At 33.0% G+C, this 20,753-nt stretch overlaps 1 protein-coding gene across 1 annotated transcript; it reads right to left on the bottom strand.

Moving 5' to 3' along the window:
• Positions 1 to 1,435: 1,435 nt before the first annotated feature.
• On the bottom strand, positions 1,436 to 20,732 carry mRpL18 (mitochondrial ribosomal protein L18). Its single transcript, XM_067280694.1, has 5 exons — positions 20,575 to 20,732; positions 18,181 to 18,337; positions 17,919 to 18,032; positions 10,971 to 11,088; positions 1,436 to 1,580 (listed from the first exon to the last, which is right to left on the bottom strand). Exons 1-5 carry the CDS (start codon positions 20,675 to 20,677, stop codon positions 1,491 to 1,493), a joined length of 582 nt encoding a protein of 193 aa, XP_067136795.1. The 5' UTR covers positions 20,678 to 20,732; the 3' UTR covers positions 1,436 to 1,490.
• Positions 20,733 to 20,753: the final 21 nt, after the last annotated feature.

Here is a 20,753-nt window from a genome sequence, read left to right as displayed (position 1 = left end):
TGTTTAAAGAAATATTTAAATACTCGTTAATCTACTTGGTTGATTTTTAAAGATTAATTCCAAACAAGTATAGCATATATTTAAAATCATATATGTCAATATTTTGAATTTTCTTACCTTCTCTTGGGAAGAGAAGGGCTTTTTACAGTTTAGCATTGTCAAGTATCATCTTTAGAAAACTGATCATATTCTCTAGTTTTTCAAAAACAGTTTTTAACAAAACCTATAACAATCTAGATTCTTCACTAGATGTTTCTTCCGTTTTTGCCTCTTATTTCCGTGGGCATTAAAGGGCCCTTGCTTCCATACCCATTGTGGGCCTAGCAAGGCCCACAATGGGTATGGAAGCAAGGGCTCCTTTTAGTACTCCCGATTCCTGCCATTCCCTTTTGGGTTTGGCTAGGTCCACGACGGGAGTTTTTTAGATAGCCAAAATATGTTAGCCACCGGCAGAAATTTCAAGAGGTTGCTCGCCCGTTCGTTCGATCTATTTTCGTATTTGTTTATCCTCTTGTCTAAATTGCCGAGTTTTATAGCTGCACAGTTTACGGTAACGTAAATATCTTACTATATTTGGAGTTGTGGCATTAATTCTTGGTTACTGCGCGATACCAGTTACCCAGTACAGATTCTGTTGATTCCTTCCTTCTCTACTTTGTTCAATCAGAGAAAAATGGATTTTCATAGATTTAAGTACAATAAATAATTTCGGATTTAATTTTATGGATCACCAACTTTTACAAGTACTTTCAGACTTTTTCCTATTTATCTTAGATATTGTAGTATACAGTGCTGTTGAGAGGAGGGAGCTAGGGATTTTTCCCTAGATCCAGAGAGAACTTAGGGGCCAAGTAGTTCCTATCCCCTATAAAATTAATGTTATTTTTACAAACAGAAAATAAAATCCTTTAAGACTTTTTCTATTAATAAAGAAACACCCCGTGTATTGCATTTGTTCAAAAAAAATAAAATAAATAAAGGCTAAAGAAGTCCAGTAAGGTGCAAAATGGATTGTTCTACGCCGAGTTCCGTACGAGCTCTCGACGACCCCAAACACATTTAATTCAAATTGTCGATAAAAAGAAGTCATTAAAAAGAAACTGATCGAAACTATGAAATTTAATATTAATGTGAATGTTAAAAATGATTCAAAAATCATAGGTTTAGCTTTTACAATAAAGTTTCTAAATATACATATAAGCAAACAAATGCAATATTGACTCAACATGTGCTATTTTGCAGAAAATTAAATAATGAATTATTGTACAGAACGGTTTTCAATTAAAGACACAAAATTTATTTTAAATTAGCCAAATAATTAATATGAAATAAATGACAAATACAACCTTTTCTGTATTTCCTGTGATATTACTAAAAATGTTTAATTAAATCATTGCACAATTTTGTAAATACTAGTAATAAAATATTTCTCATATAGATTTAGGATAAAATTTTATTTACATAATGTTTGAAAATCACTTAAACAATAATCATAGATCTGGATGTTGTCTAGGTTTAATTTGATCTGGCTCACTCAATGTCACACCACCTTCTTCTAATGCTTTCAAAAATATTTTTATCTGCAAAGAAAAATATATATTTTTTAAATTGACACAGTTAAAAATCCAATTATCTGAATTAATTGGAACCTCAAGCTGTCTGAAAATGTGAAATATCCAGATAATTGGATTTTTATAAAATAAGAGTCATCCAAGAAACAAAGCATTGATAAATATATATATCCACTAACCTTTTAATGCTTTGCAGTAAACTGACGTAGGTGTGCATTTAAAATTTTAAAAAGAAATTCGAATACAAATTAGAATGCGTCGGAAACAAAATAAGACGATAATCGCACCGGAAAGTTTCTGTAGAATTCCACCCGAAGAAAGTCCTAGGGTGGGCCAAAAACGTTTGCGATATGTTAAAATTTACTGCAAAGCATTAAAAGGTTAGTGGATATATGTAATTGGATTTTTGCTTAAAATAATAATTTTTGTAATCTAAAACCCCATTACCTAGACATATACATAATTATATGCAAATAAAATATTGATATTAAATGTGGAAATGTACTTACAAGTGAATATAGTTAATTTCTATGTTTAGCAAAAAATTGCTTTTGCTATAAATATGATGTGCACGTGCGGTATATATACAAATGGGCATGTACCGGTACGTATACGTGCCTATTTGTATATATACGTGTCTATTTTTAACAAAGTCGTAGAGCAATCCGGATAATTGGAATTTTACTATATTAACTTATATCCAGTAAAATTTTGATCTTTGATATTGGAAGATAGTTTCATCATTAACTATCTAAAAACTTGTGAGCATTAATGCTCGCATCATAAATTCTTAAATAAGGTACAGTATCCTGACAAAGCATTAAAAAAAATTCAACTATTATAAAATAAAAGATTATAGCAAGAGGAATACAAGAGCGAGCAATCAATATAATAGAAAAATAAAAAATATTCACTTTAACAAGTAGTCAAAATCTATTCATATTAATCAACTTAAGAATTATAATGAATAAAATTCTGTGACTAGTTCTACCAGAAGCAGCAAATTTAAAGTCAGACAAAATAAAAGGTACGAGTTAATGCTGTAATTTTTAATCATATTCTTAATTTAAATAAAAATATATGTTCTGAATATTGAATTAGTAGTGTCTTGTCCCTATACGCCGTACTTTTCCCGATAACAACGGAGTCATGCCGGTCGTCTACGTAAATCCGTTCGGAAAAAATTTTTTAATCGAAATCGTACGATTTCTGGTCGGGACCGGAAATTCGTATATAGTTAATCGGGACCTCCTGCCCCTAAGCATTCCGTACCCGATCTCGACTTTTATCCGTCTAACACCATTCTCGAGATTAAGGAAACGTAGACGGATGGACGAACGACGGTGGGAATTTATAGATCTACAATTTTTTCAAATTGCAGGTCGCCCGGATTTCGACAAGAAAAATATACTGACGTGATGAAATAAATTATCAAAAGGAAAGAAGAAAGAATTTATTTAATCCAAATAGTTATAAAAAAAACAATTTTATATAACATTGGCAGAAGATTTATACAAACTGCCATAAAGCTCATTTATAAAAAAAAAATTATTAGACATAGAACATTGGGAGCCATTTCCAGAGGGATTAAAAGATTTTGAATCACTTAATTTGACTATTTTATCATTGTCCTGATATAAACAAAAAGTTTCATTATTAACAATTAGTTTAGAAATATACAATGATCAAGGTCAAAGTTCTTTTATTTTAAAACAACTTTTGTGCAAGAATAGCAAAAGGAGGAGGATGGTGTCCACTAATAAATAATCTTGCCCTATAATACTTCTGAATGCTGTTTGTGCAACTCATTTTTCATAATTACACCAATATTTTCTTTTATTACCAGAAAAATAGAGGAATTTTTGGTAACCACAATTAAAAGAGAACTGTTGAAAGTCCGAGATTGTTAGCAAATATTTGTAAAACCTTGTTCAACTGAAAATTCATCAGAGTTCAATTATACAACTGCTGATCTAATTGTTAGTGCTTCCTTCCTTTGCAAATCCTTTCTCCAGCCAGGGGTTTCTTGAAAATTCTCTTCTCTATCAAAAATACACAAATATTTGGACCAAAACAAGAATTATCAATCTTGTTCTCCACATTTTGCACTAAAGTTTATACTTTGCATTTTATTTATTTTTATAAAAAAATAGACAACATCTTTTTTTAAAAACAACACTTATTACAATTATAGTATTAGATAAAATATTTGTAAAAATACTTTAAATAAGCATTTTATATTAAATAACAATTATTAGGCTGCAATTTTAAAAAATTTTATATCTATAAATATCCATAGTAATCCATCTGTCTCTCTGTCTTTCCTTAATCTAGAGAACAGAATTAGATAAATGAAATCTGAGACCAGATATGGAAACCTTAAGGGAAGAAGGCCCCGATTAACTTTACGAGAACTTCCGACGAAAACTGGAAGTCACATTATTTCAATTCAAAACTTTCCCTGGAAGGTGTTAGATAGATGACCGGCAAGACTCTATCATTGAAGGAAAAGTATGAGGTACAGGGGAAAGCCACCACTAATTTCATGTAAAAAGCATACATTTTAAATTAAATAAATTAACAATATGATTAAAAATTGCAGCCCAGCATTGTGATGATGTCATAATAAATATTTGCTTGTTACTTTATCAGATTTTATAAATTATGTTTACCTCTTTTTAAAAAATAATTGATAAAATATCATAAGATGTCATATATCCACAGTGGCTTGTGAGCCGCATGCAACTCTTCTAGACTCTTACTGCAGCTTCCAAATATCATCCAATATATACAGCAGTTCCTCCCCTTTAATACCTAATATATGTAATATATACAGAGTCGTCGATGTAAATCCGAAGAAGTTACAATACAATGAAAAGCAATTTGAGGAAAAAATCAATATATTTTTACGAAAATTGGTACAAAATGTTGGAATCAACGATCGCGATGTTTTGTAGATGTTCTGACGTAATAAAAGGTTGGTGGCGTTGTTGACCCCTCGGGGAAAGTGACCTCATTTCACTCTCCCCTTTCCAGCGCTGACCTTCCGTGAGTTAAGACCGTGTGTAATCTTTGCGCATTCTTTGTTCTTTTGTTACATAACCAGTTACACTAGTCCAACTGCCTTTTTACCGATCTTTCCGATAAGCGCCAAGTCTAACAGGTTATGGGCCCAGTTACGGCAACAACTAATTAAGCATAAGGAAAAGATAAAGGTAAATTCAAGGAATAATATAAACTAAATAAATTTACGCAAGAAGAATATTCGGTGAGAACAAAAGACTTCACAATGGCGGATAAAAGTTACGTTGCCATCACTAAATTGAACAACAACAATTATCACATTTGGAAATATAAGATATATGGAATTGCTGTTGATAAAAGATGAGTTATGGGACGTAATACAAAAGGAAATACCCTCGGATCCTGACTCATCTTGGTTAACAAAGGACGGAAAGGCACGCGCCATGATAGGCCTCCTGATGGAAGACAATCAACTGCCATTAGTAAGAAAGGAAACTACAGCTAAAGGAACTTGAGAAGCCATAAGGAAACACCATGTTAAGTCTACACTATCAAATAAAGTTTACCTATTGAAGAAAATTTGCAATTTAAAACTAGAAGAAAACGGCGACATGGAGATACACTTGGCCAACATGGAGGAAATGGTTGATCGTCTTACGGCACTGGGAGAAACTCTAGCTGAGAAATTAAAGATAGCATTATTACTTAGTAGCTTGCCAGACAGCTATAGCACTTTAATAACAGCACTAGAGACTCGTCCAGAAGAAGATTTAACTCAGGAGTTAGTACGTAATAAATTAATCGAAGAACACTCAAGAAGAAAGACCTCATCAAATGAAGAATGTGAAGCGGATAAAGCATTTAAAGTGGGAGCACACCCAGTAACTCAGAAAAGAAATTTGCTCAAAAGTTGTTATTTTTGCAAAAAGCAGGGACATGTAAAGAAAGAATGTAGGAAATATGCAACATGGAAAGAAAAACATCCAAATCAGATCAACAAAATTTATGCGGAAAGTGATGAACAACACCCGGAAAAGGAATCCTATGTATGTTTTAAGACAGGAACACAAAACGAGATTCATCAATGGTACGTAGACTCGGGAGCTTCGTCACATATGTGTTGCGAGAAGTATTTATTCACAACCATTAATAGTAAACATAGAGAGAGAGAGTAATACTAGCCAATGGTCAAGCCCTATACACTGAAGGTAAAGGCAATGTAATGATAACCTGCTTGGATGAAAATAACGAACGACGTCGAATATATATGAAAGACGTGCTATATGTGCCACACCTTAAAGGAAATTTAATCTCAGTCAGAAGACTAACGACATTAGGGTTTACCATAAAATTTAAAGGGAACATTTGCTCTATCCAGAAAAACGGAGTAACAGTAGCATCGGCAACAGCAAACACATGTTTGTATGAGCTTGATAAATCACATAAAGCGCTTACAGTGGTTAATGATACGAAGGAATGCATCCATTTATGGCATAGAAGATTAGGGCACTGTGACATGAACTCTATAATTTCGATGCAGAATAAACAATTGGCTACAGGAATAAATATTCAGAAATGTCGCATATTCAAACCTTGTGAGTATTGCATCGAGGCCAAGATGACTACTAAAAGTTTTCCAAGGAAATCGGAAACCAAAACCTATCAATTACTTGAATTAATACACACTGATGTATGCGGACCAATGCAAACAGCAACACCGAGAGGCAACAAATACATTTTAACCATGATAGATGATTACAGTAGGTACACCGAAATATATCTTCTTAAACATAAAAGTGAAGTACCCGATAAAATAAAGGAATATGTTAAATATGTACAAACAAAATTTGGAAGAACTCCTCAACGAATCAGATCGGACAGAGGAGGTGAATTTTCAAGTACCAACTTAAAGACGTTCTTTAAAAATGAAGGTATTCTATGGGAAACTACGGCACCTTATTCCCCGCAACAAAATGGAGTAGCAGAAAGGAAGAATAGATACCTGACAGAAATGACAAGATGCATGTTAATTGATGCTCGATTACCGAATAAATACTGGGGAGAAGCGGTGAATAGTGCAAATTACCTACAGAATAGATTAATTACTAAAGCGAGTGAAACAACTCCGTTCGAAAAATGGCATGGAAAGAAGCCAAACCTCTCGCATATAAGAATTTTTGGATGCTCAGCCTATGTTATTAAACCTAAAGATCGAAAGAAACTAGAACCTAAAGCCACGAAACTAATTTTTGTAGGATACGAGAGAGCATCGAAAGCTTATCGATTAATTGACACGAAAACTGATAAGATAACAATAAGCAGAAATGTTCACTTTCTGGAAAACGTCAAGCACAGAGACTCCGAAATCGATATACACGATGATAATGAAAATTCGAAACAAGTTACAATTGTTGATAACACGAATTTAAAAGAAGAATGCAAAACGAAAACAAGGGAACAAGAAATGGAAGAATCTGGCATACATTTAAGGAGATCGGAAAGAATTACTAAGGGAGTACCTCCTATAAGGTTAATTGAAACAATAAATTTATCAGTGACAGAGGATGCAGTAGAACCGAGAGAATATAGCGAGGCAATCGCAGGCAAACATTCCAAAGAATGGAGCGAAGCCATGAATCAAGAAATAGCAGCCATGAAAAATAACGGCACATGGAAAATTACGAAATTACCTCCAGGTAAAACTGCAGTAGGAAGCAGATGGGTATATAAAATTAAGAGGGACGAAAACAATAAAGTTAACCGTTTTAAGGCTCGTTTAGTCGCTCAAGGATACACACAAAAGTATGGCTTCGACTACGATGACGTATATGCCCCCGTGATCAAAACTGCCACCCTTCGAACACTCCTAACTATAGCCGGAATTAAGAACATGAAAGTTAAGCATTATGACATCGAAACAGCTTATTTAAATGGAGACTTATCCCACGAGGTATACATGAAACAACCCGAAGGATACGAAGAAGGATCACCGGACATGGTTTGCAAATTATTGAAAAATATATATGGCTTGAAACAAGGAGCGAATGAATGGAATAAAAAATTCAATGAAACATTGCTATCTAAGGGATTTAGAAGAAGCGTGGCCGATCCCTGTCTTTACACCAGAGGCCATAAAAGATGTTTGTATTTAGCAATTCATGTAGATGACGTAATAGCAATGGCCACAGACGAACATACGTTAACCGAATTTGAAACCGAAATGAAGGATATGTTTAAAATCAAGAATTTAGGTGACTTAAAATATTATCTGGGAATACAATTGGAAAGAGACGAAAACAGAATATTTTCACTCCACCAAGAAAGATATATCGAAAATAAATTGCGAGAATTTAACTTATCCGATTCAAGACCGTCTAATATTCCTATGGATACAGGATACTTAAGAAGAAATGAAATGCCTGATACGTTCAAAAACAACAGTGTATACAGAAGTGCTATTGGATCTTTATTATATCTAGCGACTAACTCGCGTCCAGATATTGCGATAAGTACATCGATATTAGCGAGGAAAGTAACAAAACCTTCGGAAAGTGATTGGGTGGAAGTAAAAAGAATCTTTCGTTATCTGAATTCGACAAAAAAGAAGAAACTTAAATTAGGAAATATCGACAAAGAATTAGAACTTAAATGTTATGCAGACGCCGACTGGGGAGGCAATCGTATAGACCACAAATCAAACACAGGATGTTTGCTCTTGCTAAAAGGAAGTCCTATTCATTGGGTCAGTAAAAAGCAACAGTGTGTAGCACTTTCGTCCACTGAAGCGGAGTATGTAGCCTTGGCAGAAGCTACTCAAGAAACTGTATGGATGAAACGACTTCTAGAAGAAATAAATCTACCGATTACGACACCTATCAAAATATTCGAGGACAATCAAAGTTGTATACGACTTTTAGAATTAGGAAAAGCACAACAGCGCACGAAACATATCGACACAAAATACCATTTTGTACGCGATTTAAAGAATTCGGGAGAAATTACTGTAATTTATTGTCCGAGTGAACGGATGACGGCCGACTTGTTAACAAAGCCGCTAGACGCGAATAAGGTTAATAAATTTACTCGCGATATCGAACTGTATTAACGATCAATCGTTGAGGGGTGTGTTGGAATCAACGATCGCGATGTTTTGTAGATGTTCTGACGTAATAAAAGGTTGGTGGCGTTGTTGACCCCTCGGGGAAAGTGACCTCATTTCACTCTCCCCTTTCCAGCGCTGACCTTCTGTAAGTTAAGACCGTGTGTAATCTTTGCGCATTCTTTGTTCTTTTGTTACATAACCGGTTACGCTAGTCCAACTGCCTTTTTACCAATCTTTCCGATAAGCGCCAAGTCTAACACAAAAATAGTACACAACATACAGAAAGAAATTATTCTATGTATACTCCATCAGCTTCTGCAACCTTCTCTGGCCTTGACCTGAAACAGTTGCAGGTGCACTTGACCTGCTCCCTGTCCATGTTTATTATCCCTTTGTAATGAAAGCCTTTAAAGCACCCTTGGCATTTACTTTTGCCTTGATTATGCCCTACATGTAATTGTCAAGGAAACTGCAGTCAGGGCTGGATAGGAAGCCACGAGTCAGAGGATCAGAATCCGAGCATTCGGTTTTCTGTCCTTGCTCTTCTCAGTCAAGTATTGCAGGTCCTTATGCACTACCAGACTGATCATCAACCACCCATGCCCATTTCTTTTACAAGATCATTCACACTCTGTGCACCATCCTGATTGATCTTCTCTTTCAACTTGCTTTAAATTCCAAATTCTCTTGCGATCAGAACACCTACTGTGAACTGCCGTGTAAGGAGTCACATTCTCCTTGTTATCAGATTCCCTGAACTTTTTGGCCATGTTGTAAACTTGTGTCTTCTTGCAACCAAACCATGATTTGTGAGTTGTTCTCACAGAGCAACTTTCCAGTGCAAAACATTTCCAGTATTGCAGCTCTTCACTTGTTTTCTCATAACACGCCTAAGCAGGTTCTAGTTGTTGACTTATCAGTACTTTCTTCTTGAGTGACTTGACATGCATATACTTTTGTTAATAATATTATCTCCAAGACTCCCTAAGATTGCCTGTGAAGAAATTCCAGATTTACCATAATGACTCTGTAGGTTATATATATTGGATGAGTGTCTCTGCCGATACACAGTATACAGCTCCTATCATGACAATGTTTGGTACATACATACATACATACATTTAAATAAACATGTTAAATATACTCATAATAAGATACAAGATCAAGAAGATGGAGTCAAAACTCAATAAAGTGCAATTTGTTCGCCTCCAAAATGGACACTAAACCAAAGGATCTCAAACAATAATAATAATACAAAACAATGATATCTACACACAAGTTTGAAGTTACAGAGTTTGAAGTTAGAGTTTGAAAGTCACAAAATTTGATGATAACAATGCCTTTTACAATGTAAAATTGTATATCTAGTAATAGATCTAGACATTCTCTATTTAATATTTAAGGGAAAAATCTGTTTGTGAGTAATTCACTGGTATTTATGAGTATGGCATTGTAAAGGAGGATGCTATACAGGTATACCTCGACTTACATCGGTAATTGGTTCCAGGAGCGGCGACGTAAGTCAAATTTACTTGTGTAGTTACGACGTAAGTTGTAGTTTCGACTTACGTCATAACTAAACGCCAATAATGGAGGAAACACCAATAATGAGCACTTAAAGACCGCTAAATAAGACGACAACACAGAAACACGGATGTTTTCATGGTTCGTTCCCTAGGATTTATGATGATTATATTAACATTTACTGTAAATGTACATATTTTAATATGATTTTATGTGCTTTCAACGCTTTTCTAGTGATATTACAACTTCAGTGTTTGTGGCGGATGGATTTAAAGTCGAATAAAATGACTTAAACTTGATTTTTATTTTTCCATATACTTTTTTGACAAACGACGTAAAATCGGGAACAATGTAACTCGAGAGGGACGTAAGTCGAGGTATACCTGTATTAAGATTTGACTACGCTATATTTTAATTCATTCAAAAATTATCATAATTTTAAATTAATTTATTATTATCACTCTTTAAAGTGTAAGAAGAAATTAATCACCATCATTGAACTTTGAACCATATTGACCTTTCTCAAAAATATTTCGATTAAAATGTTTTTGATATTAAATTATTTTTGTTTTTATTTTCATCCCTTAAAACATGAATTTCATATCTTGTATTATATTTTTTATCAATAAAATGATCAGAGGTAAACAAAAATTCTGGCAACTGTTCATATGGCAAAAACATTCACAAAACACTAAAATAATCAGAGCAAAACAAAAATAAAACCACAGAAGTAATAAAATGGTTCATACTCTATTAGATGCTAATTCTTCTGCAGTAAAATCACAATAAACAAAAAGAATTCCACTTTCTAGACATCTCTGAGCTAATACTCTTCCTACATTTTCTACAGCACACAAATCTGTATTACTAAAATAAAATAATAATCCTTGCATTAAACTTTTATACATTGAATCTTGTTAAATTTTAAATAATAAAGTTTGATTATTAAATTAATCTGTAATAAGTTTTACATAAAATAAATCTTAAAGTATTAACACTAAGTAAAAATGTAATTGTATAATATGTATTACATAAATTACCTCAACTCGCTGTAATCAAAAACTTCAATATACGGTACTCCAAAATAATTTCTACCATTTTAAATTATTGTAATTTTGTTAATTATTATCTTAGAAGTATGCAATGCATCCCAATTAATAAAGTGACTCTCCAAGTCCCAACTGCATTCAATCATCTTGTTGTCTACTGCCTCTAGAAAGCACTTAAACAAATATGGCAACTCCACAACAGAGAAGGCATTTTATGTTCTGCAACAAAGTTGGAATCACTTGTCATTGTGCAACTTGTGTATTCTGCAGGAGCTGTAGAATTATGGCTGCCATGGGAGGAGTGACAATGGATATACTGTAACAAGTGTAGGAAGAATTTGAGTGTCTGTTGGATATGTGTCATGTGACACGAGGTACACAAATTGAGAAGGTGTAATGGGAAAATGTAAAACTTGGACAGTTTTCCAATGTTTTAATGTACATTACAATGTTCTCAGGCAGTAATTAACATGATTACAATAATTTAAAATGGCAGAATTCTTTTTGGAAGACCCTGTATATATATTTTACAAGTAAAATGTTTTATTAAAACTATACTCAATTTCATTTTATTCAATGTTATGTAAGTAATACAGTTTAGTTTACAAACATATTGAATTTTGTATAGTAAGTTAAATATAGTTTCAAGATTATTTTTAAAATTCTCTAAACTATTTTATTGATATGTGAAAATAAGCAATAATTTCTGTCAGAAAAAAAATTTACACATCAAATGTAATATAAGGTGTGACAATAAAGTTTGGTGAATGACCAAAAAAAATGATTGCATTTCACAAAAAAAAAACAAAACTTTACTGGCATTCAAAGAATCACCCTGTGATACAATCTACTTTTGACAATGTTTGTATAAATACCAGAAAACTTTAGAAAAATCTTCTTTTGATATCACCTTCATGATGGATGTCACATTCATTTGGATGTCTGAAATGTCTGCAAATTTCATGGAAATGTTTGAATCAACACCTTTTTGTCATTGTTTCACCTCTGTAAACAGAATGTCATAAGTTTCTGGTGCAGTTTTACCCAACTTAAAGCAGAATGTTGATTTGTTGCTCCATTTCTCACTAATGATAATCATCGCATACACAGCTCATGTAATCATGCACATACACAAGCTACAGGTTTCAGTCAAAAACAAGACCTGACTTGTTAATGCAATGTCTGAGCTGTACTCTGTATGAAGTTTCACTTTCCAAAATCGCTAATCTTAAAAATACCGTTTCCATTCACCAAACTTTACTGTCGTATAATCATATGAAATATCTGTTTATAAATCATTTTTAAACCAAATTATCTAATTACCAGATTTACTGGACATTTGGGCTACTGATTTCATTAATCAACTAAATGATTTGTCCAAAGTTGGGTAGTTAGGCTGATAGCTTGCATCAAGATTAATAATTGTAAAATTAAATTTAAAATAAATTACATAATTTAGATTAATCTGAAAGAAATATCTGTTAGCAAGATGATTAACAGACATAGTTGCCAACCATCAGCATTTGGCACTGACTAGCAGCATTTTGTATGCTCAGTCAGTGGATGGGTTGCTTTTTATCTGTTTTTTTTTTCTAAATTTGATATTATCACATGAACACTTCATTTAACAAGTCTAACACCAATATATATGCCAAAGACATTTTATTTTATTACTAATGACTGAAGCAAAACAGAAAAATGTTCTCAGATTCCTTCAATTGGAAAAGAAACAAGATTAATATTTTATATATGTATGTTGGTATATGTAGGAGAATTTTAGCTCAAATGTGATAATTTTAAATGGCAGATAAGATAAATTTTATCCTCAAGTCTGGCAACTTTAGTGCCATCATGTTGGCAGTTAAATCAATTATGGCAGACTCATCAATGGAAGGAAATGAATTACTCTTACAGTTCACCAAATTATTGGAGCAGTGCTACAGTCCCCCCAGGTAGGGAACTGGCCTGGATGAGGCAGGGGGCCTAGCGGCAAGAGGCGACAAGTATTGGGGTCCCGAAAGACTCATCTTGGTCTTGGCCATTGATGGAGTCTTTTGACTCGAGCCTAAGGTTCCAGACGTGTCAGAGTATCATGGGCTTTGGGTCTGTGTACCAGGCCTTAATAAAGCTTGTTGTCCGTGCACTGTGTCCCTATCCACAGCCTGTCAGGGTTTCTAACAGCTCTCTAAACTGGAACCTATCTCTGAGCAGACAGCAAATAGAGCTGCAATTTGGCATAGTGGATGGCAGATTCACATCAAAACAGAAGGGAGACTGGTGTGGTCGAGGAGTGGGGCCATTCTTAATAGTATTGGCAATAAGAGGGCCAAAATGAGCCCTCAGTAAGTCCAGAGCTGGAGGATGGTCGGTGTAGCCGTAACAAACAGGATTCCCAGAAAGGTCTTGTCTTCGGACGAAATAAACAGAGTGTAGTTGTTTGGACATGTCTGATGCAAGTTGGTAGTCCTGCCGATGGAAGTGTAGGCACTCGATGGCCTGCGGTGTGGTGGCACTCGACAGGGGCGCTGCCGAAACATGGTAGGAACCCTCCACTTCGGTGGAATGGTCCCGAGACCCCCTACTTGCAACAGTTAAATAGTCTGTTTGTAGTGAGATGGACACTGTACCCTGGGCTAAAGAGTAAAGTCCCTGATTACACATAAGAGCACACAGTGGACACCAAAACTTCTGGATTAAATTCCTGCATCGGTACAGAGACTGGAGGCCATGGATCTGACAATCCTTACCCTCTGGAATCTGAGAGACACAAAGCAAACTCCCGCATCCACCCCAGTGGCACGGGGCTGATGTTTTGAATGCAAAGGCAGTCAAATGCAGTCGACTATGCCTTAACCCATGATAACACAGATCACGTAAAGCTCCTTCTGTCCAGTAAACAAAGAATCAGCTTCTCAGAAGAAAGACTGGGCTTTGCACATAGTGCTGACCTGGGGGCCACAGCCTGCATGCCGAAGCTAGTGGGGCAAGGAGTCATACTGCTGTAGCCGAAGCCTTGCTGGTGGCCAGGGGGATAGCGCCTATCCAAACTTGGATTTGAAGTTTGACTTGAAGTGTGGTAGGTTTTACGGGACATATCACAAATCTAGGTGTAGATTTATGATGTGTCCCATAAAATATTTGACCATTTTTAAGTTGTGATGTTAAAGAGTATAAAGTTATTGCTATACTCTTGACAGTGTTTATGACAATAGCTTTATATCATATGCAGAGATAACATTAAATTTTAAACATGCGTAATGTAATTTATAACTATTATATGTTTTGATAAGATCTAAGGGCTGAAGAGGAGTCATTAAAACCCAAAATGCATATCCATATCTCCATATCCAGTAATAAAGACTATATCAATAAAAGTTCCTTGTTTCATCTAAGTTATTGAAAAAAACCAATGATTTTAGGCTTAAAAAAATCCACAAAAACTGGTAATGGAAATGATCAATTAAACATTAAATTTTGTTTATTAAAGGTATTTAATATAAGAATTGGTGCAATATCAATGTTAATTAATAAAGAACTTTTTCAGTTTTTATGCTGTCAGTGTTTTTATTCGAAAATCAGAGTTTTTCTAACAACATCCCAGTTATTCCCCATTCTAAAGGTTGGCAAGTATGAACAGTACTTTAATTAATAGAATCCTGGAAGCAAAGATCAGGCAAAAGGTTTAGATAGTGTAACTGTTAACACATCCGGTGTAAGGAAGATGTACTGTACATTCACACCTCACTATGGGTTGATCGTTTCTTCCAAATTAAATAAATTAGTTTGGAATAAATTTAATTTCTAATTATGAATAATGATACAGGATAAAAAACTAAGTTTTAGATATATTATATATTTAATTAATTGAATTAATAGGGCTTTAAAATTTTACAAGTAGACAACATTGAAGACTTATATAAAAATGAAAAACTTTTAAAGTCTTCTAAATGTCCTTTCACAATCACTGATCAAGAATACAATCAAGAATGGTGAAGTTAACCTTCCTTTATAGGCTCTTCCCCACCTATATTTATGTAAATTGTATAAAAGTTCTATGATGTTGGATATCTTCAAAATTTTCATTGTAAAAAAACTTTTTAAAAATAAATCCAGGTCAAAATATATATTTTAAAATTGTACAAGTATAGATGAGAAAGAGCCTATAAAGGAAGGTCAATTCTGCCAGTGTTGATTGTGTCCCGATGATTGTGAAAGGACATTTAGAAGACTTCAAAAGATTTTCTTTTTTCTATAAGTCTTCAATGTTATCTATTTGTACAATTTTAATATATATATATTTTTGTCCTAGATTTTTTTTTTCTAGTTTTTACAATGAATTTATAGGGTTAACCCTATAAATCTGGCTATTAGACATTCAGTTTCAAATTAATAACCAATCTGCATGTTTGCTTCTGTTTAAATCACTGTGTGTGAAAATTATTGTTCTGCAATTAATTATTTTTAAGCTGTGTTTCAGTTGCATTTATGTTTGTTCAAAATTATTGATACAGTGGTGCCTCGTACTTCAAATTTAATTCATTGCAGAAGGCCATTCGAACTCCTAAGTAATTTTTTTCATTAGAAATAATGGAAAGCAAATTAATTCATTTCCAGGCTCTAAACAACACTCATTTCAATAACCTTAAAACAACAAAAACACAATTTAAGGTAAAAAATAACTCAATTAAATGTCTAGTAATAAATTAAAACACAAGAACAATAATAAAATATGTAAATCATGAAAAATAAAATAAATTGCCAACTTCAGAACATGGCTGCCATGATCCACCACACATACACATGGCAGATCTGGCAGCCATGTTTTCATGATTTACAATAAGTTCTTTTCCTCTTAGTCTTTTTCAAGCCTTCCGCTTACTGGTTAGACTTTGTTGCTTCAAAACACTTCTCAGACACCATGATTAATAAGTAAAGGTTATATTGGGTTGAACAGAAAGTTTTTGTGAAGTTTTTCTAACAGTTAAGGTTACTTGACATAGATGTGTAATTTAATTATAACAGTTGTGAATTTTAAAACAGTATTGCTCATTTGAGATTATATGCTTTGTTCAGAAGCTTATTTTACGCTTCAAGTGCATTTTTCATTCTGCATGCAGTTGAACTTTGAAGCATCATTTGAACTCTGAATTTTTGTCAAATTTGGCATTCAAAGTAAAAGTACCACTGTCATCATATTCATTAAATTACAGAAAATAATTATACTTTTAATTTTTTCTTAGCATTTTCATTAGAGAACTTCAGCTTAAAAAATAGATAAAAATATTCTACAAACAGAAAATCTAGTATATATTTTAAAAATTTATATCTTAACTATGCTTACAATTAATATATTTTAAATTTTGTCAGTAATCTGCCTGAAAACCATACTGTTATGAAATCTTTGAGATATCTTGTTTTTAGTTATGGCAAGTTATTTTTTTTTTTAATGGAGTTCATATTTTTACTTTTCCAGCTATTATATATACATAACATGGGAAAATATTAGGATCGTGTCAAATTTGATTCTCCGAGTTTTTTTGCAAATTTCCGTGTTTTAAGATCCGAATCCAAAAAAGTAAAAAAAATTTTGTGGAATGTGTGTATATGTATATAGGCATCTATTTTGCTTAATATCTCAGGATGGGGTAAAGATTAAAAAACGAAATTTGGCACGGTGGCTTGTGTATGAGGGGCATTTATAATGCTATTAAATTTTGGTGGTTAAAGGTCAAGAGGGTGTCATGTGTCATATCTTGAGAGAGGTGGACTAATAAAAATTTTACTCATTATTAAAATTAATTTTTTTATAAAACTCATCCCTACCCTCAAAATTAAGCATTTTTCTATTATGTAGTAAATAAAAACATAAAAAGTTTTTTATAACAAAATCTCATAACAGATGGTGTCACACTAATTTTTTGCTTAATAATATAAAAGGTATTTTTAATTAAAAAACAGCTGGAAAAGTTACACAACTTGTTGCTGGATTTTTTTTATATTCTATTATCTCATATTTTTTTATATTTAATCAATATGCAAAATATACTGAAACTGTACAGATAGATATCAAATGTTTTATTAATACTCATTAAAACTAAAGTAGAGCGTCGTTTATCCGAAAGCTGGTCAACCGAAACGTCTGTTAACCGAAAGCTTTCAGGTCGGACCGCGTCGTGCCGAATCGAACATTTTTGATACTAGATTTACTTCTAAAGTATGATGTTTTTGTTTTTATATTTTTCAATATATTTATTTTGTTTGTACAAAATAAAGAAATAATTTTTAACGATACAATAGCCTCGATTATTATTATAAAAATTTTCGTTAGGCATAAAATCGACGAAAATTCAACGTGAAGCGACACGCAACAGAGAAAAATTTCAACCTCAGATAGGTTAATATATTTTTTTCGTACATAATCGGTTATCCGAACAACCCCAGTCTTCAATTGATTCGGATAAACGACGCTCTACTGTACTCTGTTAACGTTGGCTGTCATATCTCATTTATAATTTATTTCATTAGTTCCTAAAAATAAAAATTCCAAATTTTGAGATTAAAATTTCTAAATATTTTTTACAATGAATTATAATTTATTTATATATATGTGAGGAATTTTCTAATATAATCATTTAGTTATGAACTTACCTATACAATTGTTTACTAATTCCCCATTCTTTTGATGAAGCTGAAATAACAATCTCTCCACTGTTATGAACTACGTTACCTGTTACATAACGACTAGATTTCTTTAATTCCAATCTGAAATATTTATTTAGAATTATTATTTTAAGAAAGAATTTGAACATTTTAAAATATATTCTGTAACATTAAAAAAATTAAAATAAAAAAATGTTTATATTATATATATTATTCTAAAAAAACATATAAAGTTAAAATATATCATTACTTATGCCAATAGGATTTGTTTATCATTTCAAGCCCATATCCCGAAGGTTTTCGTGCAAGAAACATCTGTTCCAGATTTCTTGGATTTCTGTTAACAAATCCTTCGCAAAAAACATCATTTTCACCAAGCGGTTCTTCCGGAACAACCTTACTTTTTTCTGAAATAAAAAAAGTAAATATATTTATAACTATTCCATTCTAGATTAATTTATTTTAATTATCGAGGGCACGTTTATAATCATATTTTTTTAACTTAAAATAACAAAGATATCGAAGACGACGGATAAACGTAAAATATCGTCGCTCAATTATACGGCTTATTAATCCGTCGTAACTTAGTGTCACAAATCTAAATCCAGCTTTGCATACGGGCACGCACGCAGGGCTGTCGAGAGCTTATATCGGGTACAGGGATAGAGCAGGGCTCTTTTGTTTATTTTTTTTCTATAAATGATATGCATAGAATGGTTCTTTATTATTAAAAACAAGTCTTAAATCTTACCTATTTGGTAATTTTCAGTTAGTAAAAATAACATTAACTTTATAGGGGGTAGGAACCAGGGCCGGATTTACCAATCCAGGGACCCTGGGCACAAATTCGGTGGGGGCTTCCCTTTAAGAGTAGGCAAATTTGATGATTTAGAAATTTACACAAAACACTGTACTTTCAACTAAATTTCAACTAGGAAGTTGTACATTTCATTTAAAAATAAGGTTATTGTAAACATACATATATTTTATTGTGTAAAACTAATTATTTTAATTTAATTGAAAAATACCTATGTAACATTTTTTCCCCGAAAATTTCCAATGTTTCATAGGTTTTTTCCCAGGTTTGGTTTTCTTTGGTCCTCATTTTTAACAGTGCTCTCACAAAAAGACAGAAGGCACACAACTGCTCTAATAGAATGTTTTTATTTTGTATACTGTTTTGATTGGTATTAGTTTTGATAAAAACATTAAAAACAAACTTCACCCGTGACTACCGGTACATATAAAGTCATTCCATTAACAAACCTGAAGAAGATCTCGATGAAGATTCAAAAACGTTAGTTTTTTCTAAAAACATTAATTTTAATAGTTATAATAATTTTTATAATTATTATAGAATAAAAATTGAGACATTCGTTTTGTAATTTTATTTTTCTTTGGGGCCTATAGTGCTTATTTCAAGCCACTGCTGCTGTACGGTATCTTCTGAAATATAAAATACCCATGATCAGAAAGTATCAGGAATTGTTCATTAAAACACAGAGTTGAATTTATACATCAAAATTTATTTCATTTCTTTCAAAGTAATCCCCTTCCACTGCAAGGTGCACATATGCACATATGTCAAGGTTTTTCCTAATACAGTCACCATGATACTACTGGTAAATAATAAAAATAAGCAATTACCATTAAACCAGCAAGTAATTGTCGTCTAAACAAACATTTTCTTCTGTTTTAAATGGTCATTGTCAGGTTTTTCCAATCCTCGAAACATGCTTTGAAGTCATTTTCGTGAAACCCCTTCAGAACCCAGAGTAAATTATGTTTTATGGCTTCAATTGACTTAAGTCAATTCATGTGAAAATTGACCAGAAACTAGGCTGTCCACACTAGGCTGTCGCAGTAATAGAAAAAAAAAATTATGTTTAAACACAGTTTCATGGGGGCCCCGGGCACCGGCACCAAATGTCCTTATGTAAATTCGGCCCTGGTAGGAACCCACTACAGGTCTCTAGGCCAGGAGGAAAATCCTCAGATCTCTCTCCCAATGGCCACGCATGCAGAATCGATACCATTCGTTAAACCTATCCATTGACAATAGGTGCATTTTGCCTAGTGAAGCAACTTTAATATAGCTGTATAAGCAAGCCAATGACGTAGCCTATTTTATTTGTAACGGACTACGTCATTGGGATTAATATTACCTACGGTTTCAAGACGGCGGCTCGTCCGATTCCAGCAAGGAAACAGTGGGGACGCACGTTCTAAACTAACCTAACCCATTCTAATAATTTTGTTGGTAATAATTATGGTAATTTATTAGAATAGGTTAGGTTAGGTTAGAATGTGTGACCCCACTGTTTCCCTTCTTCTATTTGCTGGAATCAGAGACGAGCCGCCATCTTGGAACCATAGGTAACATTAACTGTCATTGGTTTGCATATCCAGCTTAAGTCCAATTAAATTATATAAAGTTCTTTGAGATCTGACTTCTCAAAAAGAGAACTTTAAGTATCTTTGAAAGTAAGAATTTATAAAGATACTTCCTTAAAGAAATTAAGGATATAAAGACAATTTGAGACACTGAATTTCATGGACAAGAAATGAAATTTTATCTTTGAAGTAGAGGTAATTTATAGAATTCAAACGTGAATATTTTGTTTTTCATATTTAAAAATCTTACCACTTTCAAGTAATCTACAAGATGTTTGAATTTGTCTAAGACAAAGATTTTTGGCAAAAGATAGAGATTTAATATTTCTCCACATCGTCGGAACCACGCGCATATCTCCTGCGCCCTCTACACCTTACAAGTTTAACAAATATTTATATTTATTATTATTTTTGATTAATTATCTATCA

This window comes from Centruroides vittatus, unplaced genomic scaffold (assembly GCF_030686945.1).
Source record: "Centruroides vittatus isolate TY-2023 unplaced genomic scaffold, ASM3068694v2 contig_89, whole genome shotgun sequence".
Taxonomy (NCBI): Eukaryota; Metazoa; Arthropoda; class Arachnida; order Scorpiones; family Buthidae; genus Centruroides; species Centruroides vittatus.
Note: the sequence above shows the minus strand (reverse complement) of the source record. Positions and strands in the feature narration are given on the sequence as shown.

Bases quoted from the DNA above. Each gene is read 5' to 3' on its own strand.
- mRpL18 (XM_067280694.1), bottom strand. From the start codon at position 20,677: ATGCGCGTGGTTCCGACGATGTGGAGAAATATTAAATCTCTATCTTTT. The intron at 18,033-18,180 runs GTAATGATATAT...TAAATATTTCAG, and splicing joins AACAAATCCTATTGGCATAA to ATTGGAATTAAAGAAATCTA. The intron at 11,089-17,918 runs GTAAGTTCATAA...ATTTTATTTTAG, and splicing joins ATTAGTAAACAATTGTATAG to TAATACAGATTTGTGTGCTG.